The sequence below is a fragment of the Sphaeramia orbicularis genome, chromosome 24 (assembly GCF_902148855.1).
Source record: "Sphaeramia orbicularis chromosome 24, fSphaOr1.1, whole genome shotgun sequence".
Classification (NCBI taxonomy): domain Eukaryota; kingdom Metazoa; phylum Chordata; class Actinopteri; order Kurtiformes; family Apogonidae; genus Sphaeramia; species Sphaeramia orbicularis.
The window spans coordinates 22,783,385-22,806,811 of NC_043979.1; the positions used below are offsets into that span (position 1 = coordinate 22,783,385).

Below are 23,427 nucleotides of genomic sequence, written 5' to 3' on the forward strand. Positions count from 1 at the left end.
GTTTCCACTCGACAGCGACGATATATAAAAATAAACACTGACAGGGACCCTTGGATAGTTTTTACATGTTAACTCCATTTTACAGATAAAACTTATCTTTACTTAAGCAGGATTTTGATGCAGAACTTTTACTTGCAGTGGTGGATTTTCACAGTGCAGTAAATACACCGTGTGAAGGATTTGAATACTTCTACAAATATGAAGACCGTGCATCCTAAGAAAGCAAATTCACCTGATGCATCGTGGTGAATCCTCTGCTTTGTACTCCAATCACATCCATACATACAGTTAATCCCTTCACACTCACCGTGCCGCCTCTTCTTCCTCCCTCCTCCTCCTTTCCCTCTCCTCCTCCCTGCGTTTCTGTAGCTCCCTCAGTTTGTCGTCTTTGACTCTGTACAGGTCGTCCAGGACAGTCTGCTGCTTTACTTGCTTCTCCCTCAGCTCCTAATGCAGTAATTATGCAAAAAAAAACAAAAAACAAAAACAACAGATATGTCAACTACCTGGACAAAGAATGAATAGGGTAAAAAAAAAAAAAATCAGTTCTAACTATTAAAAATTCTTGTATTGGATGCAATAACACAAATCCAAACATGCAAAATGGGAATAAAAAAGCAAAGGCAGAAACTGGCAGCTATTAAAATGAAAAAGTGCAGAACTGTATTTATGTATTAGCTGAGTTTGATGTTTCGTTCTTACACAGAAATTGTGCAGGTTAAGCAATCTATGTGTGTGTGTGTTTTACCCTCAGGGTGCATCCTGTTTACACAGAAAACAGACTAGAACAAATCCCACAGAGAGACACAACAAAAAAACAGAGGACGTGGTATCAAAGTGCAGCTCTGTTTAATAAGGAGACCAAAAGGCGAGCATGGGCAAGCAGATCGAACCGACACAGGATGAAAAAAAACGATGCTTGAAGCTGTAACTTCAAGGATGAAGGAGCAAACAACATTAAGAGAAATTAATAGGGAGTGGTGGGGTGTAAAAGAGTACGCAGCGGGAGGTAAAAGGACGGAGAGAGCGGAAGAAGGATAACCTTGATGAGAAGGAAGAGCTGACTGAGGCAGGCTAGCAGAGACAGAAGGCCCCGCAGGACACAGTCATCCATATCCCCGAGCTATTAGAGACACACAGCCGATGATGGAGGGAGGAGGAGGAAGATGCGACGGACAGACGGTGAAGAAAACATGAATGAGATGAGGGTAGGAGAACAGAGCACAACAAAAGAGAGCAGCGAGACAAAAGGGAAAGCAAGAAACACCGTTCGAGACACAAGAAATAAAAGGACAAACACGTAAAAAAGAGACAAAATCCAGGTCGAAGGAAGCGGAGAAGAAAGAGAAGGGAAAAAAAGAGGGGTTAAAAGCAGAATAAGAGAACGCAGCAGAGGAGTAAAGAGCAGGATTTCCAGTGGTGCAACCATTAGCATGAGATTAAAAAGAGATTGTGAGAGGGCATGACATCATTCTTCACAGGTATTGAATTTGCAGGCGTTCTGCCAGGGAATGTGTGCATCCCAGCCTTTATGTGTGCAATAATGGTTCGGTAACAAGGTTTACTTTGCCTGAAGGCTGAAACTTTAGAGCGACTGTGACCAGTTCAACAAGGTTTACTGGTATTATTTTAAGTGTGAATCTGCCGTTTCTGTTCTAATCCAATGGGGGGAAAGGACAATAAAACAACAGCAGCTGTCAGTGTAATATTCCACACAGACTTTTTATTTTTTCAACTAAAATCTCACTGAAATATTACGGCAGCAAATGTTACCAAAAGAAATTAAGGGTGATAAAGCCAATTTGAGTTCTTTCTTCTTCAGTACACCTATTACAGAGTTACCAGCATGTACAGCACGCACCAGTGACTGGGTTGAATTGTTTTGTACACAATTTGTACACAGACAGAAATGGGTTCACTTTCATCTGTTAGGTGTACAATAGGAAAGACTTCTGTTTCTACATAATTACCTTGTGTGTTTATCACTCTATACCAGGGGTTTCAAACATGCGGCCCCCCCAAAGGTTCCAATTAGGCCCATGGGATGAATTTGCAAAGTGCAAAAATTCCACAGTCATGGCTGTGGAACTCATTTTAGTTCAGGTTCCACATACAGACCAATATGATCTCAAGTAAAATAATAATATAATAACCTACAAAAAATAACAACTCCATATTTTCTATTCTATTTTTTACATTATGTCTATAAATAATGACAACTTCAAATTTTTGTCTTTATTTTAGAGCAAAAAATAACATTAAATTATGAAAATATTTATATTTACAAACTATCCTGTAACAATAAAATGTCAATAACCTGAAACAAATAGGAACAACCGGAAACGTCTAAAGAAAATTAAGCACAATTTTAACAATTTTCTGTGTGTAGTGTCTTTGTAGATCTGATCCATAATGTACATGCATAAGTGATAAGTTGAGGCATAATATTGTTAAAATCGCCCTTATTTTTCTAAAGAAATTTCAGTTTTTTCAGGTTATTCACATCTTTTATGTTTGGATAGTTTATAAAAGTAAGCATTTTCATAATTTAATGTTTTTTTGTTTGTTTTTTTGCTTTAAAACTAAGACAAAAATTTAGAGTTGTCATTATTTATAGGTTGTTATGCTATTATTTTACTGGTCTGGCCCACTTGAGATCAAATCGGGCTGAATGTGGCCCCTGAAAGAAAATGAGTTTGAGACCCCTGCTCTATACTCACATGAACAGATGTGAGTGGTATTATGCTGTTTGTTCAGTAGCATCAAATATCATTTTGTATTATTTCTTACAGTGTGTTCCTTTGCATGGTGCTTGTTTTATGCATTTTATAATAATGATTTTAAGTATGTAACACTTTGCTTCACCCATAAAGACCCAAACAGCCACCGGCAACTGAGAGCATCTACTGTTGGTCCACTAATCCTATCAGTCTGTGTAAATAATTGGTGTAAAATACAATTTGTCATCTTTTCATGGTCATCAGATATGACCCATTTGGACGTTCATCCATCACATAGTCATCTTCTACAACAACACTGACTCACCTGCAAAACCTATGGAGTTTGATAAATGAAAGTGGATGGAGACACTTTGTTTATGTTCAGTTAATGATATATTTAACTAAAAAAGTAACTTTTTCTTCAGTTTTCTCTGTTTTTGATATAATAACCCTCAATTGTAATCTCAGCATTATGATTTAAGTATATGATCAGTGAATTATATATAGGACAATAGCTGATTTTCATTGAAAAAATGCAAAATATGGTTAAATACAGAGAAACATTGGGTTTATGTCGGTGGTTCCCTACCTTTTTTGGTTCGTGACCCTGTATTAACGTCACAAATTTCTGGCCACTCCAGACATTCAAAACGGAGACATTTTTTTGTTAAAATTTATTTGTTTTTGATCATGTTATAGTTTGCTATACTATGTTGCAAATAAATGTTAATTTTAGTCGACATTTAGTCTATATAATGTATATTATTATGGACAGCGGCAGAAAAGCCAGGTGTAGATTACTGCACAAAGTGTGAATTTTATTTTCCTTGGTCAGGATATGTACAGTCAGTCCAGCTTGGATTTACAAGACTGACAATTAATACTGAACAAACAAGAACTCAAACTATGAATTATGAAAGAGCTGCAGCATCTGAAACTGACCACAATGAACATTTGACAGACAAACAGTACCACAGTGCTTCAGTTTCAGACTCACAGTTTATCATGTCTTTTATTGGGATTGTCTATGTCAACTCACCATATATTTTTTATTAGAATGTTTTTATTTTTATCAGTTACTAGAAATTTCAGGCGACCTCATTTGAATTCCAGGTGACCCCATGTGGGGTCCCGACCCCAAGGTTGAAAAACACTGGTTTATGTTCAGTTAATGATATATATTTTACTGAAAAAGTCACTTTTTCTTCAGTTTTCTCTGTTTTTGATAAAATAACCTTTGAATTTACGCTGAGCTTTTATGAACACCTACATGATCAGTTAAGTAAATACAGGAAAGTACATGAGTTTCACAGAAAAAAATGCAAAACACAAAGGATAATATCAGAATAGATGGTGAAAAATCACTTGAGAAACTTTAAATAGAGAGAAAATTCATTTGGGAACTGGTATAAAAGTAGCACTTTAGCATTTATGGGTTAAAAAAAGTATTAATTCTTCTCAATCATCACCTCTGACCTCTGTCAGTGTGTGGTTGTGTATTTGCCCACAGAGACCTTGTGCTGTGCCTGTATTTTCTGTTTTCCTCTTGTTTTGCTGTGATCTGGATGACCTCCATGCAATGAGCTTGTACTTTCAGCCAATTAAAGCAGTGTACCCTGTGTATACGGATAAACAATATAAGAATAAAGAGACAACACCTCTTCTTCCTATACAGTTCAGTTTCAGCCGATTTCCTCAAACAGACAAACTCAGCACATATGAGGGACCTCAGTCTTCAGCTATATTTTACCTCTAGAGCATTTCCGTACAATTTTGCAAAAGTGTAGGTATGTAAATCTTTGTTTTTATAATGTACCAGCTGGGACAGACTGAGGAAATAGTCATTTATTTCTCTATTTTACAGCTTTTTTCTTGGTGCTCACACTTCAAATCCAGTCTGTTGCTCATTTGACCACCGTTCTCTCTTCCTCGTTCACTGAGTGGAAAGAAAGAGCTAGGAAACGTTACATATTTTCCCTTCAAATATTTGATGATTTAATATCTAAGGTTGAAAATGAGCTGTAATGGTCATTAATGTGCGTTATCACTGAAAATATTCCCCAGAAATTGGTTATTATATAATTGGCAAGACTTCCATAGATATTAACTTGACCTTTTTTATTCTTTTTCTGAAACAGAGTGATGTTTATTGCCATGTAAGTAAACAAGGTTCACATTACAAGGACTTTGTTTCAGTGGTTTGGTGCAAACAGTATATATGAAAATATTTCTGTTAGAGGGGTACATCTTTGGAATAATCTGGATCAAAACTTTAAAATGTCTTCTTCAATTTGTGCATTTAAAAGGATGTATAAATCCAGGATAATAACAAAATCAGGAACATTATCTGAATAAGTGAATATCTAGTTATAATATAGAAGAATGCATAAAATAAGACAGACTACCATGATTTGGAGATATTATCACATTTATTATTAATAATTGTATTTGTAGTAAATAATTAAAGTGCACATAAATATGATAGTTTATATCAAAAAAGGTTGATTATGCAAATCTGATTGTGTGTAAGGTGACTAAAAAGTGTATGGTGAATGGTTTACATGTTTTGTGTTGTAAAAATGTAAAAAAAAAAAAAAAAAATGTATTGTCTTTTTTTTTGTTTAGGTTTTTGCATATTGTTTTTTCATTTCTGGTGACTTGTTGTTTCTGGTTGTTGTGATTTTGTAAGTATAAAAATGATATTAAAAAATGGAAAAAAAGTGTGTTAAAAAAGCAAAGGGAGCTGAATCAGTTGAATTATTAGTTTGTAAAACAGGGGTGGGAGTCTATAAGTTATACTTCTTCCTACTCTTTTCCAAAAATTTGTTTGTCTATGTTGGATTGTTCTTTGTTATCTGATGATTTTATCTGCTCGAAATAAAACTAAACACCTACAATTTACTTAGGGGGTCAAATGAGTGGCCATTTTTGTCAAAAAAAAAAGTTGTAAGAAATGCATAGAACTGTGTTGAAATAATGCTAATACATTTGTACACAGACTACTGATATTATTTGACAGTGGAAGCTATATTTTCAGAAATATTGGATTTTGAATAGCACGTGTATGTGAAAACTTTTGCTGGTGGACGGACGTGACATTACCCATGATGATCTGGTCAGTACCAGTACTTTATTAGGAATAAACTTATATACTTACTATTGCTAATTCTCCTCTTATTCATAAATGTTAGTATTGTGGATCTAAAACAATAACAGCTGACACAAAAACACAAAATGTGGCAGTGGACGGATGTGACATGGTTGTTACAGATCCCATCATACTGATGCTCGGCAGCCATGTCACCGTTTACACTAATGATCCCTGTGCAAAAACTAGGATCAGAATTATTTATTGTATAGTTTATCATCATACTAAAGAGTAAATAACAATACAGAATTGCTATTTCTTCATAAAAATGCTTATTATTAGAAAACTGTTGTGATATTCTTAATGTACGTATTGGCATAAGATAAGCAGGATGGATCAGCACCATACTCCATATTGCAACCTGTAAAAATAAAACATGTGATATGTAGTATATAATCTTGTGAGGAAAATTGGGGAATCTAAAAGAATAGAATATTTGTTTTTCAGGTAAATTCAGTTCAAATATAACTTGGCCATTTGTGACATGAAAATATAGCATTAATTGTGATGAAATTGGACATTTTTGAGCTGAAAACATAGTTCATATGACCATCAACATGTTGCAACAGAACTGAAATCCAGTAAATTTGCATAACTTGCATTTACCAACACAAAGTTCCTTTGGGGATTCACTTATATTGATTTCTTACGCACAAAGACATAAATAAGACCTCTAAGCAAATTTTATCCGGAAACTATGAAATAAAATAAAAGAAACAAGTAAGATATAATTATAGAGGACTTTCAAATTTTTCTAAATATACAATGTGGACTCAACCAATGGGTTTGAGTGAGGTATAATGTACCTGTTAGGGTTCTGTGCTAATGTATTTCTGAATACAGGGTGGGGAAGCAAAATTTACAATATTTTGAGGCAGGGATTAAAACACAGTGTATGACCAATTAGTTTATTGAAAGTCATGAGAATTTATTTGCCACAAGAAAATTTACATAATAGAAAATGTTTTTATTCTATGTGTCCTCCTTCTTTCTCAATAACTGCCTTCACACGCTTCCTGAAACTTGCGCAAGTGTTCCTCAAATATTCGGGTGACAACTTCTCCCATTCTTCTTTAATAGTATCTTCCAGACTTTCTCGTAATAGTTTTGCTCATAGTCATTCTCTTCTTTCCATTATAAACAGTCTTTATAGACACTCCAACTATTTTTGAAATCTCCTTTGGTGTGACGAGTGCATTCAGCAAATCACACACTCTTTGACGTTTGCTTTCCTGATTACTCATATGGGCAAAAGTTTGTGAAAAGGTATGGATAATAGTGTTAGGTATGATTATGACATCAATATATGTTTGGTTTCAAAACAATTGACGTAGTGCCTGCTGAGAAAAAACAACTAAATGTTCATTGTAAATTTTGCTTCCCTACCCTGTATATACCATAAAATGTGCGATTCTTTGACATTTTCCAACACTTCCAGTCTGCTATCGAGTCAGACCTTTATCCTGAAACACTCTTTGGAGCTCACTGACCTTAAGCTCCTTGTTATACTGCTCCATCTCTGCCAGCTTGTCAGTGGTTTCCCTCTCCAGAGCATCGAGCTGGTCCTTAAGTCTCCTGCAGTTCACACCCTTCTCTGTCACACTCCCAGTGAGAGAGGTCAAAGCCCCCGCTACAAAGCCAAGGTCGGAGGTCAGAATCAATCCAGATAAGTCATTTATACACTGACTGATATTTATCTGTGTGTCTGTTGGACTGCCAGCTATCGTTTTGTTACCCACATGAGACTTTGTTGAGGCTGATGTTCCGCAGCTTCTCCGTCAGCCTCTGTTGTTCTGGGACCAGCTGTGATAGTTTCCTCTGCCAGTCCTACGGTGAACAAAGAGGCACATGCACACAAAGACAGAATCAAAACATCCATGAGGATAATCCGAATGCCGACTGTGTCACAGACTAGAACAAAGACGTGTCGTTCAACCTCAAACTGTAGCTGCAGATTGTTGATTTCGGCGATACGAGTATCCCTCTTCTGATTGATGAGGTCCACTTCAGCTTTCTGAATCCGCCTCTTGCTCTGGGCATCGCGGAGACGATCCGAAATCTGCTTGTGCTTGTTGCCCTGTGAGACCGGATGATATTAGTGCTCACTGTGTTTTTCATAAATACTACAGTATAACATCAATAGGAACGAGTCAATAGGATGAGTGATATTCAGCAGAGGTACTGGTCTGATATTGATAAGAAATGACTGGAGATTTATAGTGACTATAAATAGTATTGACCCCGGTGGATGTTTTCTCCTTTCATTACTCGAGAGCTTGAGCAGTTTTGCAAAGAATGGAATAAAATCACAGCGTCCAGAACTACAGTCTGAATGAGACCTATTACACAGTGCAGGGATTGCTTCAAAAGATGCATCTACTAGTAAATCCAATTAGATGAGACTGAATATTAATGCAGTTATTTTTAAAATGTTTCATCTATATTTTCAATTATTTGATATTATTTTGGGTAATGTGGTGGACTGATGGTGGATTAAGCATTTCAGAAAATGGATGGATGATGTTATTTTGTAGAAATTTGATTTGACTTTGACATTATAGAGTATTTTTTTGTCAGTTCTTGTGGAAAAAAGCCAATTAAATTATCCATAACTCCATTTATAGATGCGAAAATGGGGGCAACATGCAAGGGAGTGAATACTTTTTATAGGCACTACAATTACAATTAAAAACCAATAAAATGTGTTTTTTTTTTTTTTATTAGACCTTTATTTAACCAGATGGAGCTTCCACTTACATTGAGATCGCTTTTACAAGGACAATGGTGGCATTTTTTACTCCATCTTATCATTCAATTTTTTTAATTAATTTTTTTTTTATATTATATTTAAGTTTATATATTTTTATATTTTACTTTATTTTTATATTATATGTTTTTTTACATTTAAATTTACATTTTATTTATTTTTATTTTATATATTTTAACATATTTATTTTCTTTTTATTTATTTATTTTACATTTTATTTATTTTCATTTTTTGTATCTTTTGTACTATTTTTATTGCATAGAAAATGTACCATAAAAGCCGTACATGTCTGTAGCTCATGGGTGTATATGTCTTTGACAGACTTCAATGGACCAGCAGAATGCACATATCAGTGGTGTGAAGGGGTTTTTTTGGTCTCACTGAGCCAAGAAACAAAAAAACAGGCAAACAAACAAAAAAAAGCACAGCAGAATGCAGTATACAGTATATGTCTGCGTTCTGAGGGTGGCACACAACACCAAAAGCTTCAACACAAACCGTCACAAAGAAGAACATGATGAATTTATACAGACAGCAGGAGCCAAGAAGAAAGATGAGCCACAACAACAGACTTTGCTAGAAGCCTTTAAAAAGTGCAAGCAACTTCCCCCAGACACAAACAAAACAAAGTTGATACATCCGAAACTTGTCAACTTTGTTGTGCTGAAAGACAAACCACTTCTCTGTGGTAGAACATGTGTGGTTAAGCAATTCTATATATGTCAAACCAGAAGTTTATATAACAAATCTAGTATAAATCCAGTACAAATGTAATGTCAGAGCCATTTTGGGGGGATATTCTTATATTTAGGACTTTTTTTTTGTTAGTATTAATCGTAATTGGAATCATAATTACATTCATTTAAGTGGGAATAACTGTGTATTAGTTTCATTTTCAGGTTTAGATTTTCATGTTACATTAGATAAAATATTCATTTATTTTTACTCAGGTTTAACATTTTGTACAAAGTGGTACTTTTATGTTTTGCTTCTGTTGTGTGTTCATGTTTGATGCAGCTGGCTGGAAAAAAAATGCTGCTATAAGGCATCTTTCCATTTATTTTTATCCTCCTTTCTCTACTTAACAGCACAATTTCTACGTGTATATGTGTCTGGGTTGTTTTTTTTAACAGTACAATTGCTTGGTCGGGCTATTTTCTTTCCATTTAAGTGGGAAAAACTGTATTAGTTTCATTTTCAAGTTTAGATTTTCATGTTACATTAGATAAAATATTCCTTTACTTTTACTCAGATTTAACATTTTGCACAAAGTGGCACTTTTATGTTTTGCTTCTGTTGTGTGTTCATGTTTGATGCAGCTGGCTGGAAAAAAATGCTGCTATAAGGCATCTTTCCATTTATTTTTATCCTCCTTTCTCTACTTAACAGCACAATTTCTACATGTGTATGCGTCTGGGTTGGTTTTTTTAACAGTACAATTGCTTGGTCGGGCTATTTTCCTTATGCATTAGATCAGCGAGTACTGGTTCTGACAGAAACACCACAAAGTGCTAAATGGAATGATAGCTGTCCTTGATCAGATCTGTTCACATGTCAGTGGAGTCGGTGTTACCACAGCCTCCAGCTCCAACTCCAGACTCTTCTTTTTGGCCCTGAGTCGAGTGATTTCTTCCTGTTCTCCCTCTCTCCTCCTGCCCAGCTCCTCTCTCTTCCCACGCTCCCACTCCTCCCTCCGTTGGCGTTCCAACTCTTGCTTCGCTGCCTAAAAGAACAAGTCCAGTCACCAAACACCAAACACAGTCATTTAGACCACAGGTGTCAAACATGCAGCCCGGGGACCAAATCTGGCCCGCCAAAGGGTCCACTCCGGCCCACGGGATGAATTTGTGAAATACAAAAATTACACTGAAGATATTAACATTCTATGGTGTCAAAATCATTTTAATTCAGGTTCCACATACAGTCCGACAACAGTTACAGTTATACAGTTAGATTTCAAGTGGGTCAGACCAGTAAAATATTATCATAATAGCCTATAAATAATGACAACCCCAAATTTTCTCTGTTTTTTTGGTGTAAAAAAGTTAAATTATATGAAAATGTTTACATTACCAAACTACTTTTACAAAAAATGTGAATAACCTGAACAAATGGAAATGTCGTAAGAAAAGTAAATGCAATTTTACCAATTTTCTGCCTGGTACTAAATGTTTTATGCGATTGTAATGCACATGTGTAAATGATAAACTGATAAACTGAAGCAGAATATTGTTAAAATTGCACTTGTTTTTCTTAAGACAGTTCAAGTTGTTCATGTTATTTAGATTTTTAAGGAAACTTTGTAGATGTACACTACCAGGCAAAAGTTTGGACTCACCTTCTTATTTAAATGACATGAGATGGACCACAGATGGCCAACAAGAGCTCAGTGTCATTTGGAACTCCTTCCAGACTTTTGGAAAACATTTCAGGTGATTACCTCATGAAGCTCATCAAGAGAATGCCAAGAATGCACAAAGCAGTAATAAAAGCAAAATGTGGCTGTTTTGAAGAATCTAAAATATAAAACATGCTTTGAGTTTTGTCACACCTTTTTAAACTATATAATTCCATATGTGTTCATTCATAGTTTTGATGCCTTCAGTGAGAATCTACAATGAAAATAGTCATAAAAATAAAGAAAAACCAGATGAGTCCAAACTTTTGCCTGGTAGTGTAAACCTGATCATAAAATAATTTTACTGTTTTTACTGTTATTATTTTACTGGTCCGGCCCACTGGAGATTAAATTGGACTGAATGTGGCCCCTGAACTAAAATGAGTTTGACAGCCCTGATTTAGACGTTACGCATCTTACAGAGGAGGTTTCGTCTCCTTCTTACCTCCTTCCTCTCTAGCTCCCTCAGCCTCTCCTCCTCCCTCTGCCTCTCCATCTCTCTCTGCCTCTCTAGTCGCCTCTCCTCCTCCATTCTCCTCCTGTTTTCCTGCTCCCTGGCCTCCCTCTCCCTACGTTCATGAGCCTCCCTCTCCTCCCTTTCTCTCCTCTCCCTCTCCTTCCTCTGTTCTTCCTCCAGCGCCAGCCGTCGTTTCTCCAGCTCAGCACTGCCTCGCGCAAAGTTTTCCTTCAGTTTGTCCTCAAAGGATACTAAGAAAAGAAACAACAGAGAGGTATGATGCAAAGGAAGAAGGGAATCTTACAACATAACAAAATATGGAGTGTGCAAAACATAACATACCAGAACTCTTGGTCTTTTGTGGAGGCTCTATCTCAGTTGTGTCTATTAAACAGGGTGTTATGTAAGGTCCGGTTCCATTAACAAGCTCAGTGGACTTGATTCCTCCTCTGAAACACAGAAAAGAACAGTGTCTTTGGCTGTTGTTCATTTATAAATACAACTAGGATGTCATTCTGTGTATGTGGTACCTGAGTGAAGGGGGTATCAGGTCTTGAGGCAGTGTGAGAGGTAGAGGGCGGCCTGTTTTAGCCATGTCCACCAAGTGCATGGCTAGAATGAACTCATCAGCTCTCAGTTGACCATCTTTATCCACATCGGCCAAAGTCCTGTATATGAAGAATAATGTAAGTCACAAAGCAAACTGTTTAGTCTAGTCCACAGGCGTCAAACATGTGGCCCGGGGGCCAAATCCGGCCCGCCAAAGGGTTCAATCCGGCCCCTGGGATGAATTTGTGAAATGCAAAAAAATTACACTGAAGACATAAACAATCAAGGATGTTAAAATCATTTTAGGTCATTTCAGTCTAAAGTGGATCAGACCAGAAAAATACTATCATAATAACCTATAAATAATGAAAACTGCAAATTTGTCTCTTTGTTTTAGTGTAAAAACAGTAAAATTACACAAAAATATTTACATTTAGGGACTATCCTTTTACAAAAAATGTGAATATCTGAAATGTCTTAAGAGAAGTATGTGGAATTTTAATAATATTCTCCCTGTTATTTAATGTTTTGTGTATTTGTAGATCCTCTGTGATCTGCAAGTTGGGATTCACATGTGTAAATGATAAACTAATGTGTAATATTGTTAAAACTGCACTTATTTTACTAAAGAATTTTCAGGCTGTTCATACTTGTTCATGTTATGTTCAAGTACAATTCGTAGATGTAAACATTTTCATTACGTAATTTTACTTTTTTCCCCAAAAGTTCTTATCCTATTACACTGGTCTACAAGAAAAATGCTTCCAGAATAAAAGTAATGAAATTTTACCACATGAGAGTCACTGATAAAGAAAAATCAAGTCAAAAATGCTGGTTGGCTCAACTTTCCAAGATACAGCCTTGGGTCCAAATGTGAAATTCAAGAATTAACGAGAGAATGGGTTTGACTCAAAAGGAATATTTGTCTCAGAGCTACAAGATCTACTTCCAAACACTGTCTGCACATCAGAATACATTCACTTTACAGGTTCTATTTAGTGGAAGATTTATAAAACTATTATATAAATGTACATAAACCAATATATATGTGTAATAACACTTAATCATATACCTTGAAAACATCAGCAAACCGGCACTTTTGTCATTTATTTTCCAATTAATCTTATTAAAATACGTATCATTTAGCACATTTAATCTCTGAAGCAAATCATTTCTAAAAAAATTGTAGACCAGTGTTATTTATATTATTTTACTGGTCCGGCCCACTTTATGTCATATTCGACTGTATGTGGCCCCTGAACTAAAATGAGTTTGACACCCCTGGTCTAGTCCTTTATAGCTGCTACATTTCTATCCAAAGAACCTGAACCTAACTAACCAGAACTCAATCATGTTTGAGTTTTGAAGGGGTGGTATGTAAGGCCTCAATTGAAAAAAAACATGTTTAACCCATAAAGACCCAAATATTCACCAATAACCAAAATTATCTACTGAGCTAAAATGTTTAGCAACTTTAGATCCACTTATCTTATCAATCCATGTAAATAATTGGTGTAAAATGCAGTTTGTCATCTTTTCATGGTCATCAGATGTGACTCATTTGGACACTTAGAGGCTCTGTAGTTACCGTGGAAACACCATCATCAACAACTTTGATTCACCAGTAAAACCCATGGAGTTGGATCAATGACAGTGGATGGAGACACTTGGTTTATGTTCAGTTAATGATATATTTAACTAAAAGACCAACTTTTTCTTCAGTTTTCTCTATTTTCGATATAATAACCTCCGAATGTAATCTCAGCATGATGATTTAAGTACATGATCAGTGAATTAAATATAGGAAAATGCCCGATTTTCATTGAAAAAATGCTAAATATGGAGAATAATATTATGATAAATGGTGATACATCAGGTTAAATATAGAGAAAAATGTATATGCGAACTGCCATAAAAGTAGCACTGGGTCTTTATGGGTTAAACATTTTTTTATATATGTGATTTAAGGCCACATAATAGGGAAACTTGCCAATAGACAGCAATATGAAGAAAAAAAAAAATCAGAATAAAACAATGTTGATTGCACTCATCCATCCATGCTCATCCATATGCATCACAACCACAGCTGTTACATCATGTGTCATGTCACCTGAATAATACCAATATCACAAGAAGAAACTGTGTCAGAAATTTGTTAAAATTAAAGGAATATTTTTGGATCATTTCAGTGGGCACAGCTGTTCCTTGTACATTTTCATTGCTTTGTGGGCTGTCTTATATTACAAATGTGTTATAAAAACCCACATTTTTGAAAAGTAATGAAGACAAAAGAGCCCCAGCACCCCCGGTGTCTGATGCTGAAGTCTAATCCAAGTCTCTTTAACCCTTTGATGCATGAATTTTTTGTCAATTATTAGTTACCTTAGTCAAGATTTTTTTCCTGAGTGTTTTTATTCCTCTTTAGGCATTAAAAAAAAAACAATAAGATTGATTTTTTTTTTTTTAATGTACCTATTTTCATGGAGTTACAAAAATGTTCATTCATTTGGACACCATGTGTTTAATTTTTGAAGCAAAGAAACATGTATTTAAAATGCAACATCATAAAGTGATATACTGTGTGAAAACTATGAAACAAAAGTATTTTTTATGCAGCTAATCTGATGTTTTCTCACCTTTTATCATACTCTAATACTAGTTCTTACTCACTTCATGGAGATAATATTACAAAAAAAATTTTTGTTTAAGAAAACCTGATTACAGTCTAATAACAATTAGCAACTGATTTACACTCAATCATGTTACTGCAGATCAGGTTTATCAAGAAGTTATAGTAACGGTATGAATTGCAGTGTATGGGATGGTGCATAAGCGTCCACTGTGTTGGCTGATATGCAACTAAAACAATAAAACTCATGAATATACAAGAGAACAGCTGGAGAACAGTTGTCCACTGGAGTGACCAGTATGCATGAAAGGGTTAAACTATTGGGTCTGAAGACAGTTTAAACACTTAATTTGGGCATGATTATAGAACTGCGCAAAAAGGCCTGGACTTCATCTTCATTCTATCTGTCACACACTTTCTTCTGTAATTGTTTGGTAATATTATGAAGCACGAAGAAAAACTCTCCAAGTCTGACACCCCCAAAGTTCCTGAACTATCAGAAAGGACCATGCCCAGAGCCTGGACCAAATAAAGTCTGTCCAACTAAATTTAGACCCTGGAAATGCAATGTGTGTTGTTCCACAGATTCCTAACTCCTGGGAAAAGTTCCTGCTGTAAAGAAAAAAAAAAAAAAAAAAAAGCAGCTGTATTCTCAAACCCAGGTTCACTGTACATGACCATAATCTGTAAAAGGCAAAAATCTGATCTTTAATAGTAATTTTCAGGATACAACACATGACGAAAGCATCCAAATACAGATATAACTTCACTTCAGTGATAGTCAGTGATTAGTAGATGCTAGCATACATGATCATACAATCACACACACCTTATACTCACCAGATGGTAGCTAGCTGAGTCTGGGTCAGGTTGGATGCCATCAGTGCATTTCTAACCTGAGGTCCTGGAAATAAATAAACATTACATAAACATTACACTTAACATTTGCTAAACCCACTTTTATTAGTCTTTGGTACATTTATTTGTGTATTTGGGGCAGGGGCGCCGCTACCAACTGTGGGCCCCGTGAAAAGTAAACGTTCTGGACCCTTTCGTAAAATTCAATATCTGGTCGATGTGTCAAAGCGAGGGGGGGAGGTATGTATGTATGTGGGGGTGTGGTCCATACATAATGTCACTTACTGTAGCGTGAAAATGGAACTGAAACTTTACATTCTTTCAACATTCGACTCCCAGCTTGTATTTGTCTCTTATACAGCGGATCTTATATCAAATTTTCACAACTTCTAGCCTGTATCCACTGGACCCCCTCCACTGCTCTATGGGCCCCCCACAAACACTGGGCCCCATGAATTCGTCATGTTTACCCCCCCTTATCGGTACCCCAGATTTGGGGACCCTAACAGTTCAAAAAGTTTGAATTTGAACTCTCCAGGTGCTGCAAAGCTATCTTTATATTCATTCCGGCAAAAATCAGGTGGATTTCTACAACCCATTTCAATTCCTGCTTAATTTGTTACATTTTATAACTACTTACATCACAACATTTGCACATATAAGGTTAAGATGTCTGATGAACTTTTTTCTGAGTACACCATAATTGTTTATCAGCAGCAACAGTTGTAATAAAAACTGAAAATATGTCCAAACTTCAAGCCAATTACCTAAAATGTTCAGTTGTTGGTTGTCCAGGGTTATTCAAAAAGAATGAACCGATTTCATTAAACAATATTTTAATAAGGAAAAGCAATAGAAAACTCCAGCCAAGTCACAAGTATTCTACTCACAATAAACTTTTATTTCCTGTTTTACAAGTGCTCAGTGTGGCCACCACCTGCAGCACGGGCAACATCAATGCGATAAGAGAATTCCCCTTAAACACGTATCAGTATATCACGATCCACTGAGTTGATCGCTGTTGTTATTCGATGTTTAAGGTCATCGAGGTTAGTGGGTAGCGGTGGAACATGAACAAGATCTTTTACGTATCCCCACAAGAAAAAAAAAAAAAAAAAAAAAACACACATGGTGAGGTCTGGGGATCTCGCAGGCCAAGCACAAAGAGCAAGGTCTTGGGCCCCCTTCCAACCAGTCCATCGCTGGGGTACTTTTTCATTTAAAAAAGCTCAAACTTAGAAAACTCCTCTTTCAAAGAGTCACATGACGATGGTTGAGAACTGAAGCAATGCGTTATGAAATCGGTTCATTCTTTTTGAATAACCCTGTATTAACAAACGCAAGTGGCTGAATGGGACAGAAAGCACGGTCAACAACCTGGAGTGGGTGGGGCATGAAGTGGCTCATTTGCATTTAAAGGGCCAGCGCTCAAAACAACCTTTCTGGGGTCATTACTCAGAAATAGGGTTGAAGATGGACCTGTGGAGTTGAATTAATGAAGAATTCAGACCCAAGCACAGCATTTACAGTTTATGTAGACCACAGGGAAATGTTTTAACCCTTTCATGCATGAATTATGAGAACCTTAGTTAAGATTTTTTTCCTGAGTGTTTTCATTCCCCCTTAGGCATGAAAAAACAATGCAATTGCTTTTCTTTTTTTTTTTTATGAACCTTTTTTTCATGGAGTTACAAGAATGTCCAATATACGTTTAACATTTGAAGTAAAGAAATGTGTATTTAACATCAGAAAATAATGTACTGGGGGAAAACTACGCAATAAAACACTTTTAATGCTCCTAATCTGATGTTTTCTCACATTTTTACGTATTCTAACACTAGTTGTTACTCACTTTATGAAGATATTATGCAAAAAAAAAAAAAAAAAAATCAAAACTGCTCTAAGAACAATTAGCAATTGATTTGCACTAAAACATGTTGAAGCAGAACAAGTTTAGCAAAAACAGTAAAGTTACAGTAATGGTATAATTTGCAATTGAAGTGCAGTCAGTTATGCATTGTGTCCAATTTAGTGGACGTGATTAATTGTAAATTTCTTCCAATATAATATAAATATCTGGAATTTTTAACACTGCTATTAATCCTTAGATGTTACTTGATGCTAGCATATTTTTTTCTACCTTCAGGGATGTCCTGATATAAAAAGATTTACCAGATATTCCTGGGATGTTCAGCATTTCTGACTTCCTGTCAGCCATCTTGGTTATGAGTAAAAAAACAAATGTACTTCCCATGACTGTCCAATAGGTGACAATGTATGGGATCATGTACAAGCGTCCACTGTGTTGGCAACTTAAACATCAAAACCCATAAATATACAGGAGAACAGCTTTGGAATAGCTGTCCACTATGCATGAAAGGGTTAAAATGCATAATTCCATTTAAAAAGGCAAAATATCCCTCCTTTAAAGAAACACCAGAATGGAATCTCTCCTAAACTGATGTAGCTCCAGTACGTAAGTGTGTGAGTGTGTGTTTCTGTCAAACTGCCAAGACGGTGAGAAGCAATGACAAGTGTACGTGAGTGCATGTACATGGAGTGAAACTGACCCATACAGGGCTCCGTTAAATGTCAACAACAGCGCTCCTGAGCAGCCAAGCGGTCCTGAGAACACCATGTTTGTTTAGGCTGGAGTAAGTGTGTGTGGACTAAGTGTGTGTTTTTAACCCACCTGACAAGTAGCCACTCATGAGCTTGTCCAGCGTGTTGAACTGTTGACGGTACTTGAGTCTCGAGTTCTGCGGAACGGCCCAATCACCTGCCCCCGTCTTAGGAGAGTTACTAGCCAAAGACGTGGTGGATGAAGAATTCGAACTAGACCGAAAGAAAAGGCACGTCACACGTCAAGATCTCACCTAAAGGGAAATTACACTTGTGTAATTGATGTGGTCAGCATTCCCTTTTCTTTCTCGTATTCAAGCCTCGACTTAGAATCACTAATTGCTCCGAGACTCCCCGGTGTTATTTCTCAGCTCTTAATTAGCTGTAGTGGAAGATGGTGAGAGCCACCACGTAGACAATGACTCCCTGAAACAAGACAGCGCTCTACTCTGAGGCTATGCTAATCAGCTATTCTGTTTTTATTATAAACAATGTCTCTGTAAGAATAGCAAAAGCAAAGGCTGGGTCGATGATGTTCATTTGAGAAGAATGTGCTTTTTTTCCCAGTCGTTCTAATCCGGTGGTAAGTTGCAACACTCCTCTAAAGGACATAAAGAGGTTTTAGGGAGACAATAGGAGATGGAGAGCGGGATCCTCCCTCTGCCCAAGGGCTTGTATCTGCAGAGTGGGTGCCACCGAGAAGAATTATAATATCCCCGCATGTTAAAAGTTGTTATAAAACTAGAAGCAAGGACAAAGTATCCCACATGACAAAAGGCTGGTCTCACAGATTGAACTAGGGGGGGTTTTAAGTGTTCTGTCTCGCTATTAGTTAAATCTGGACCGGTGTTAGACTTCCTGGTAATTTGGCGCCATTATTGACTGGCTGTTGCAACTACACCTAAGGTCAGGTCTTTTTGTATAAAGTACTGGGCCATTGAGAAACGACGAAACCAGATACGACTGCTATCCTTTTCTCAAACCACACAAAACACCATGAGAAGGACTGACGACATTAGATACTACTGAAACTGCACAAAACCGGACACCAACGCAAGAAAATCGAGTCCTTCATGTAAGAGCGCCAAAGAATCCTGTCCTCTAAACGCTTGTGACTCATAACAAGTCTGATTCCTACCACTGCCAACTAGAACATCTGATTCCAAAATGCCCTTCCTGCTCTCCCTGTTATCTAACCGTCTCATCTCTGCCTGCAGTCTGATCCTCCCTCCAGAAACTCAGCTGCTATTCAAGTACAAAACATGATGGCACAGCATAGCCTTTCTCTTAAAAAGCGCTCTTCACTGCTGGCACATTTTAAAATAATTAAAATTAGCAATGTCATATCTGGGTCATTCCATATAATTTCATCAAGTGGTCCCCACCTGACCCTCTCAGATTTTTCTACATTTTTACATACTTCTATTAAATTATATATGGTGGAAAAATCTAAAATTTCAAGGCTTAATTGTAAATAGTTCCCAAATTATGACCATTTGAAGTAGGTAGGGGGTACCCTAAAATTGCGACCAAAATTAAGACTTGAAATTTTTGGCTATTTTCAGGCTTCTATAACTTCTGAACAACAAGAGCTAGAGGTCTGAAATTTTCAGAATCATTTCACAGGAATCTATAGTCCTAAGAAATGTGAAAATACTTACTTAAAATTTATAATTCCATGTTACAGAGAATGACAAATTTGAGATTTTATCCATCGTGAACTTCTAAAATGCTACTTTTGGCCGCTTGTTACACAAAAACTAACCATCATATTCATTAGAAATTTTATGTGCTATATCTTGGCTACTTATGGAATGGATCTGTGTAAAATGAAGGTCCTATGTTATGTTATGTATGATATATGAACAGCTGAAAATCAAAAATATCTGTCCGACCTTCGGATTCAAAGGTCAATATCAGCATGTGGGATAGGTAGGATCATAAAATGAAAAACACCATGTGAAAGTACAGGAATTGCCCTAAATTTTGACACCAAGCACAACTTGCTTCTATGTTAAATGTTCAAATTAAATATGGACATTTTCGCCACCATATATGTTCTATAAGTATGTAAAAATTTAGAAAAATCTGAGAGGGTCAGGTGGGAATTTTTTTTTAAAATCTGTTGATTTCATATGGAATGACCCATCTTCTAATACAGTTGCGGAAAAAAAACTATTAGCCCACCCTTGTTTACTTCAATTTCTTGTTCATTTTAATGCCTGGTACAACTAAAGGTATATTTGTTTGGACAAATATAATGATAACAAAAATAGCTCATAAGAGTTTCATTTCAGAGCTAATATCTAGCCATTTTCCATGTTTTCTTGATAATAACCAAAATCACTTCAGTTCTTCCATCAATATCTATGGCATTGTACTGCCAAAAACAATGCTTTAAGGCATTCCATGTTTTCTTTTCTGTCTGTTTTAGTCACATGATACACACAGGAGTCAGTACTTGATTGCACAACCATTGTTTTTGATGACTTTTGATGGTCTAATAATTTCTTCCGTGACTATGTAAAATAGGTTAACCCATAAAGACCCAAACATCCACCATCAAAGCAAAATCCTCTACTGATGTAAAGGGTCAAAACACAGTAATGTACCGTCAGAGAGCGAACTTTAATTGACTGCCATTCCAACATTCATTTCAGTATAAAGTAGCTCCTTGTTTTGGATAATCCCTTATGGTCCAACAAAAGGAAAAATGAATTTACAAGTAATAATGTGGGTCATTTAGCAACACTAATCTGTCAAATTGTCTCTAAACTGTCCCATCAGAGAGATTTCAAATACTGTGTTTTGACCCTAAAATGTTTAATACTTGTTGAACCACTAATTCTATCAACACATGTAAATAAATGGTGTAAAATGCAGTTTGTCATCTTTTCATGGTCATCAGATATGACCCATTTGGACGTTCAGATGCTTCGTAGTCATCTTCTACAACATTGATTCACCAGTAAAACCAGCATAGTTTGATAAATGACAGTGAATGGACACACTTGTTTATATGTTCAGTTATTGACACCTTTGCAGGAAAAGTCACTTTTTCTTGAGTTTTCTCTGTCTGATATAATAACCCACAACTTTAATCTGAGCTTTTATGAATATCTACATGATCAGTGAATTAAATATTGGAAAATACAAGATTTTCAATGAAAAAATGCAAAATACATAGGATAACATTATAACAAATAGTAATAAATCACTTAAAAATGGCTAAACAGAGAAAAAAATTCATTTAGGAACTGTCACAAAAGGAGCACTGGGTCTTTATAGGTTAAAAGAAAAACACTTGATCTAACCTGCTGGATCCTAAGTCCAGGAGAGAGTTGGCTTTAGACATGCCAGTGGTCGGAGAAAACGCCATTGGAGAGGAGAAGCCAGACATAGGTAGCCCTAAAAAAAAGGAGGAAAAAAAAGAATATACAGTAGTTTAACATCATTTTGACAAACTCACGGTTAAAAAAAAAAAAAAAAAATGTGTGAATTCCCCCATGTAAACAAAACACACTGCATGCGGTTTTGTTATGTAATCAGTCTCTGTAACCATGCAGCGTGCAGTTGCCCTTGAACATGTGTACATCTAATCTTATCTCATTTTACTTTACAGTCGCAGCACACAGTACTCCAGCAGCAAGGTTATTGACATCTGGCTAAAAACAAAGTGATTGCGGTTGTCTGCGAGTCTGCGCTAAAGAGGGTTAGTCTCAGGAGCAATGGTCTATTTTCATCCATCAAGGGAATGTGACAAAGAGTAGTAGAAAAACAGTAAATAATAGAGAAATCAGAACATTTTATAGTCAAAAGAACCGAGAATGAAACATTCAGGAGAGCAGTTACAGGAAAAGAGAAGAGAAAATAAGTACATTTCCAATGCATGCATACTTGGCACGTATTGATTGTAATTTTTATCTTCTATGAAAAGCAAATGCCTTATAGACTTGTCCTCTCAGTGAAGAAATGAAACGTACCGCAATGTATGCATGTAAATGCTGCAGATACTTCCATACCTCAGGGAGCAGAGTAGATAGATAAAGTGCAGCCCTTTCATGTTGCATATATAATCCACACATGAAGACTTACATTTAAATGAAGCACTAAAGCTAAATATGAAAGCTTTATGTACAGCTTTGATATAAGATCAAGAACACAAGTGCCCTTTTTGTCCCTTTTTTCTTTCCTTCTCATGTTATTTAACTTGGCTATACGCCCCCACAATGCCTCCTTTGTTAAAAAAAAAAAAAAAAAAAAAGGGTATAAAAACACAGATGGATGGATTTGGATCAAGAATATAAAAAAAAAAACAAAAACATGTTAATTCTCTTCTGATCTTAGATATTTCCCTGTCAAACAAAACAATATGTAACCTATCTGTAGTCTTTACACCGTTTTAAGGATATTTAGTTGTAATTAACAAGATATAAAAACTTTTAACAAAAGCATCAAAGGCTGGCCAAAGCAAATCAGAGATGCAAGCATTTTTAACAATTCTGATTTTACTGTAATTTATGTAACTGTATATATATATATATATATTACCTTTTACAGTGGCAAAAAAGTGAAATTCAGGCTCTGGGAACAAATAAACCACCAGTTTCTTAAGATTTGACAAGTGTTCTAATATTTTTGCACACCACTGTGTGTGTGTGTACATATGTGTATATTTTGCATCTGGGATTGTACACTGTCATTTTATGCAACCTTAAATGTTTTTTTCTTTTCTCCCTTTCCTTCTCTCTTTCTTTCTCTGCTAAAAGCCTGACTAGGGACTGGAGATGGAAACTAACAATAGTTATAATCTCCTTATGTGAATCATCAGTTACTACAGCTTGTTTGTAACAGGTAGAAGTTATACTATGTAATTTGCATTGTAAATATAAATAAATAAATAATACCACAGCTCCACTTTCAATCAATATCTGCTCATATATCAGTTTCTCCTGATTGCAGATCATTTTGGTTCCACCGCAGAACCAACCTGCAGTGTTGGGAACGAGAGGCGAGGTGAGGAGGTTGACATTGCCGTTGGGGAGTCCCGAGTTCCCCAAGGAGGTGATGAGGGGTAGAGTCATTGGCGCTGGTATCAGGGGTTGTACGGACGGCATGGGGGGGTTACCCGTGATGGGGGTTAGTATGGGCATGGCTGACATAGCTGACATAGATGACAGACCGACAGAAAGGTTCGGCATAGAACCCATTCCTATATGAGGAGACACACAAAAGGAACGTTACGACTTGGAAAGTTGTTAATCTCTTAGTTGAATAGA

General features: G+C 36.2%; 1 protein-coding gene across 3 annotated transcripts in view; it reads right to left on the reverse strand.

Annotated features, from left to right (window-relative positions):
• The window catches only part of itsn2a (intersectin 2a), a 97,140-nt gene that overhangs the window by 43,271 nt on the left and 30,442 nt on the right, over positions 1-23,427 (reverse strand). For 2 of the 3 annotated variants that reach the window (XM_030128563.1, XM_030128562.1), the window contains exons 6-17: positions 23,139-23,360; positions 21,463-21,556; positions 18,219-18,361; positions 15,509-15,572; positions 12,021-12,158; positions 11,833-11,939; positions 11,479-11,741; positions 10,209-10,358; positions 7,805-7,945; positions 7,608-7,695; positions 7,359-7,498; positions 308-447 (exon numbers count right to left, since the gene is read on the reverse strand). In XM_030128563.1, coding sequence (XP_029984423.1) covers positions 308-447; positions 7,359-7,498; positions 7,608-7,695; positions 7,805-7,945; positions 10,209-10,358; positions 11,479-11,741; positions 11,833-11,939; positions 12,021-12,158; positions 15,509-15,572; positions 18,219-18,361; positions 21,463-21,556; positions 23,139-23,360 — 1,690 coding nt within the window. Of the gene's footprint in view, positions 1-307; positions 448-1,042; positions 1,124-7,358; positions 7,499-7,607; positions 7,696-7,804; positions 7,946-10,208; positions 10,359-11,478; positions 11,742-11,832; positions 11,940-12,020; positions 12,159-15,508; positions 15,573-18,218; positions 18,362-21,462; positions 21,557-23,138; positions 23,361-23,427 lie in introns of all 3 variants that reach the window. The other variant, XM_030128561.1, reaches the window with a different exon arrangement.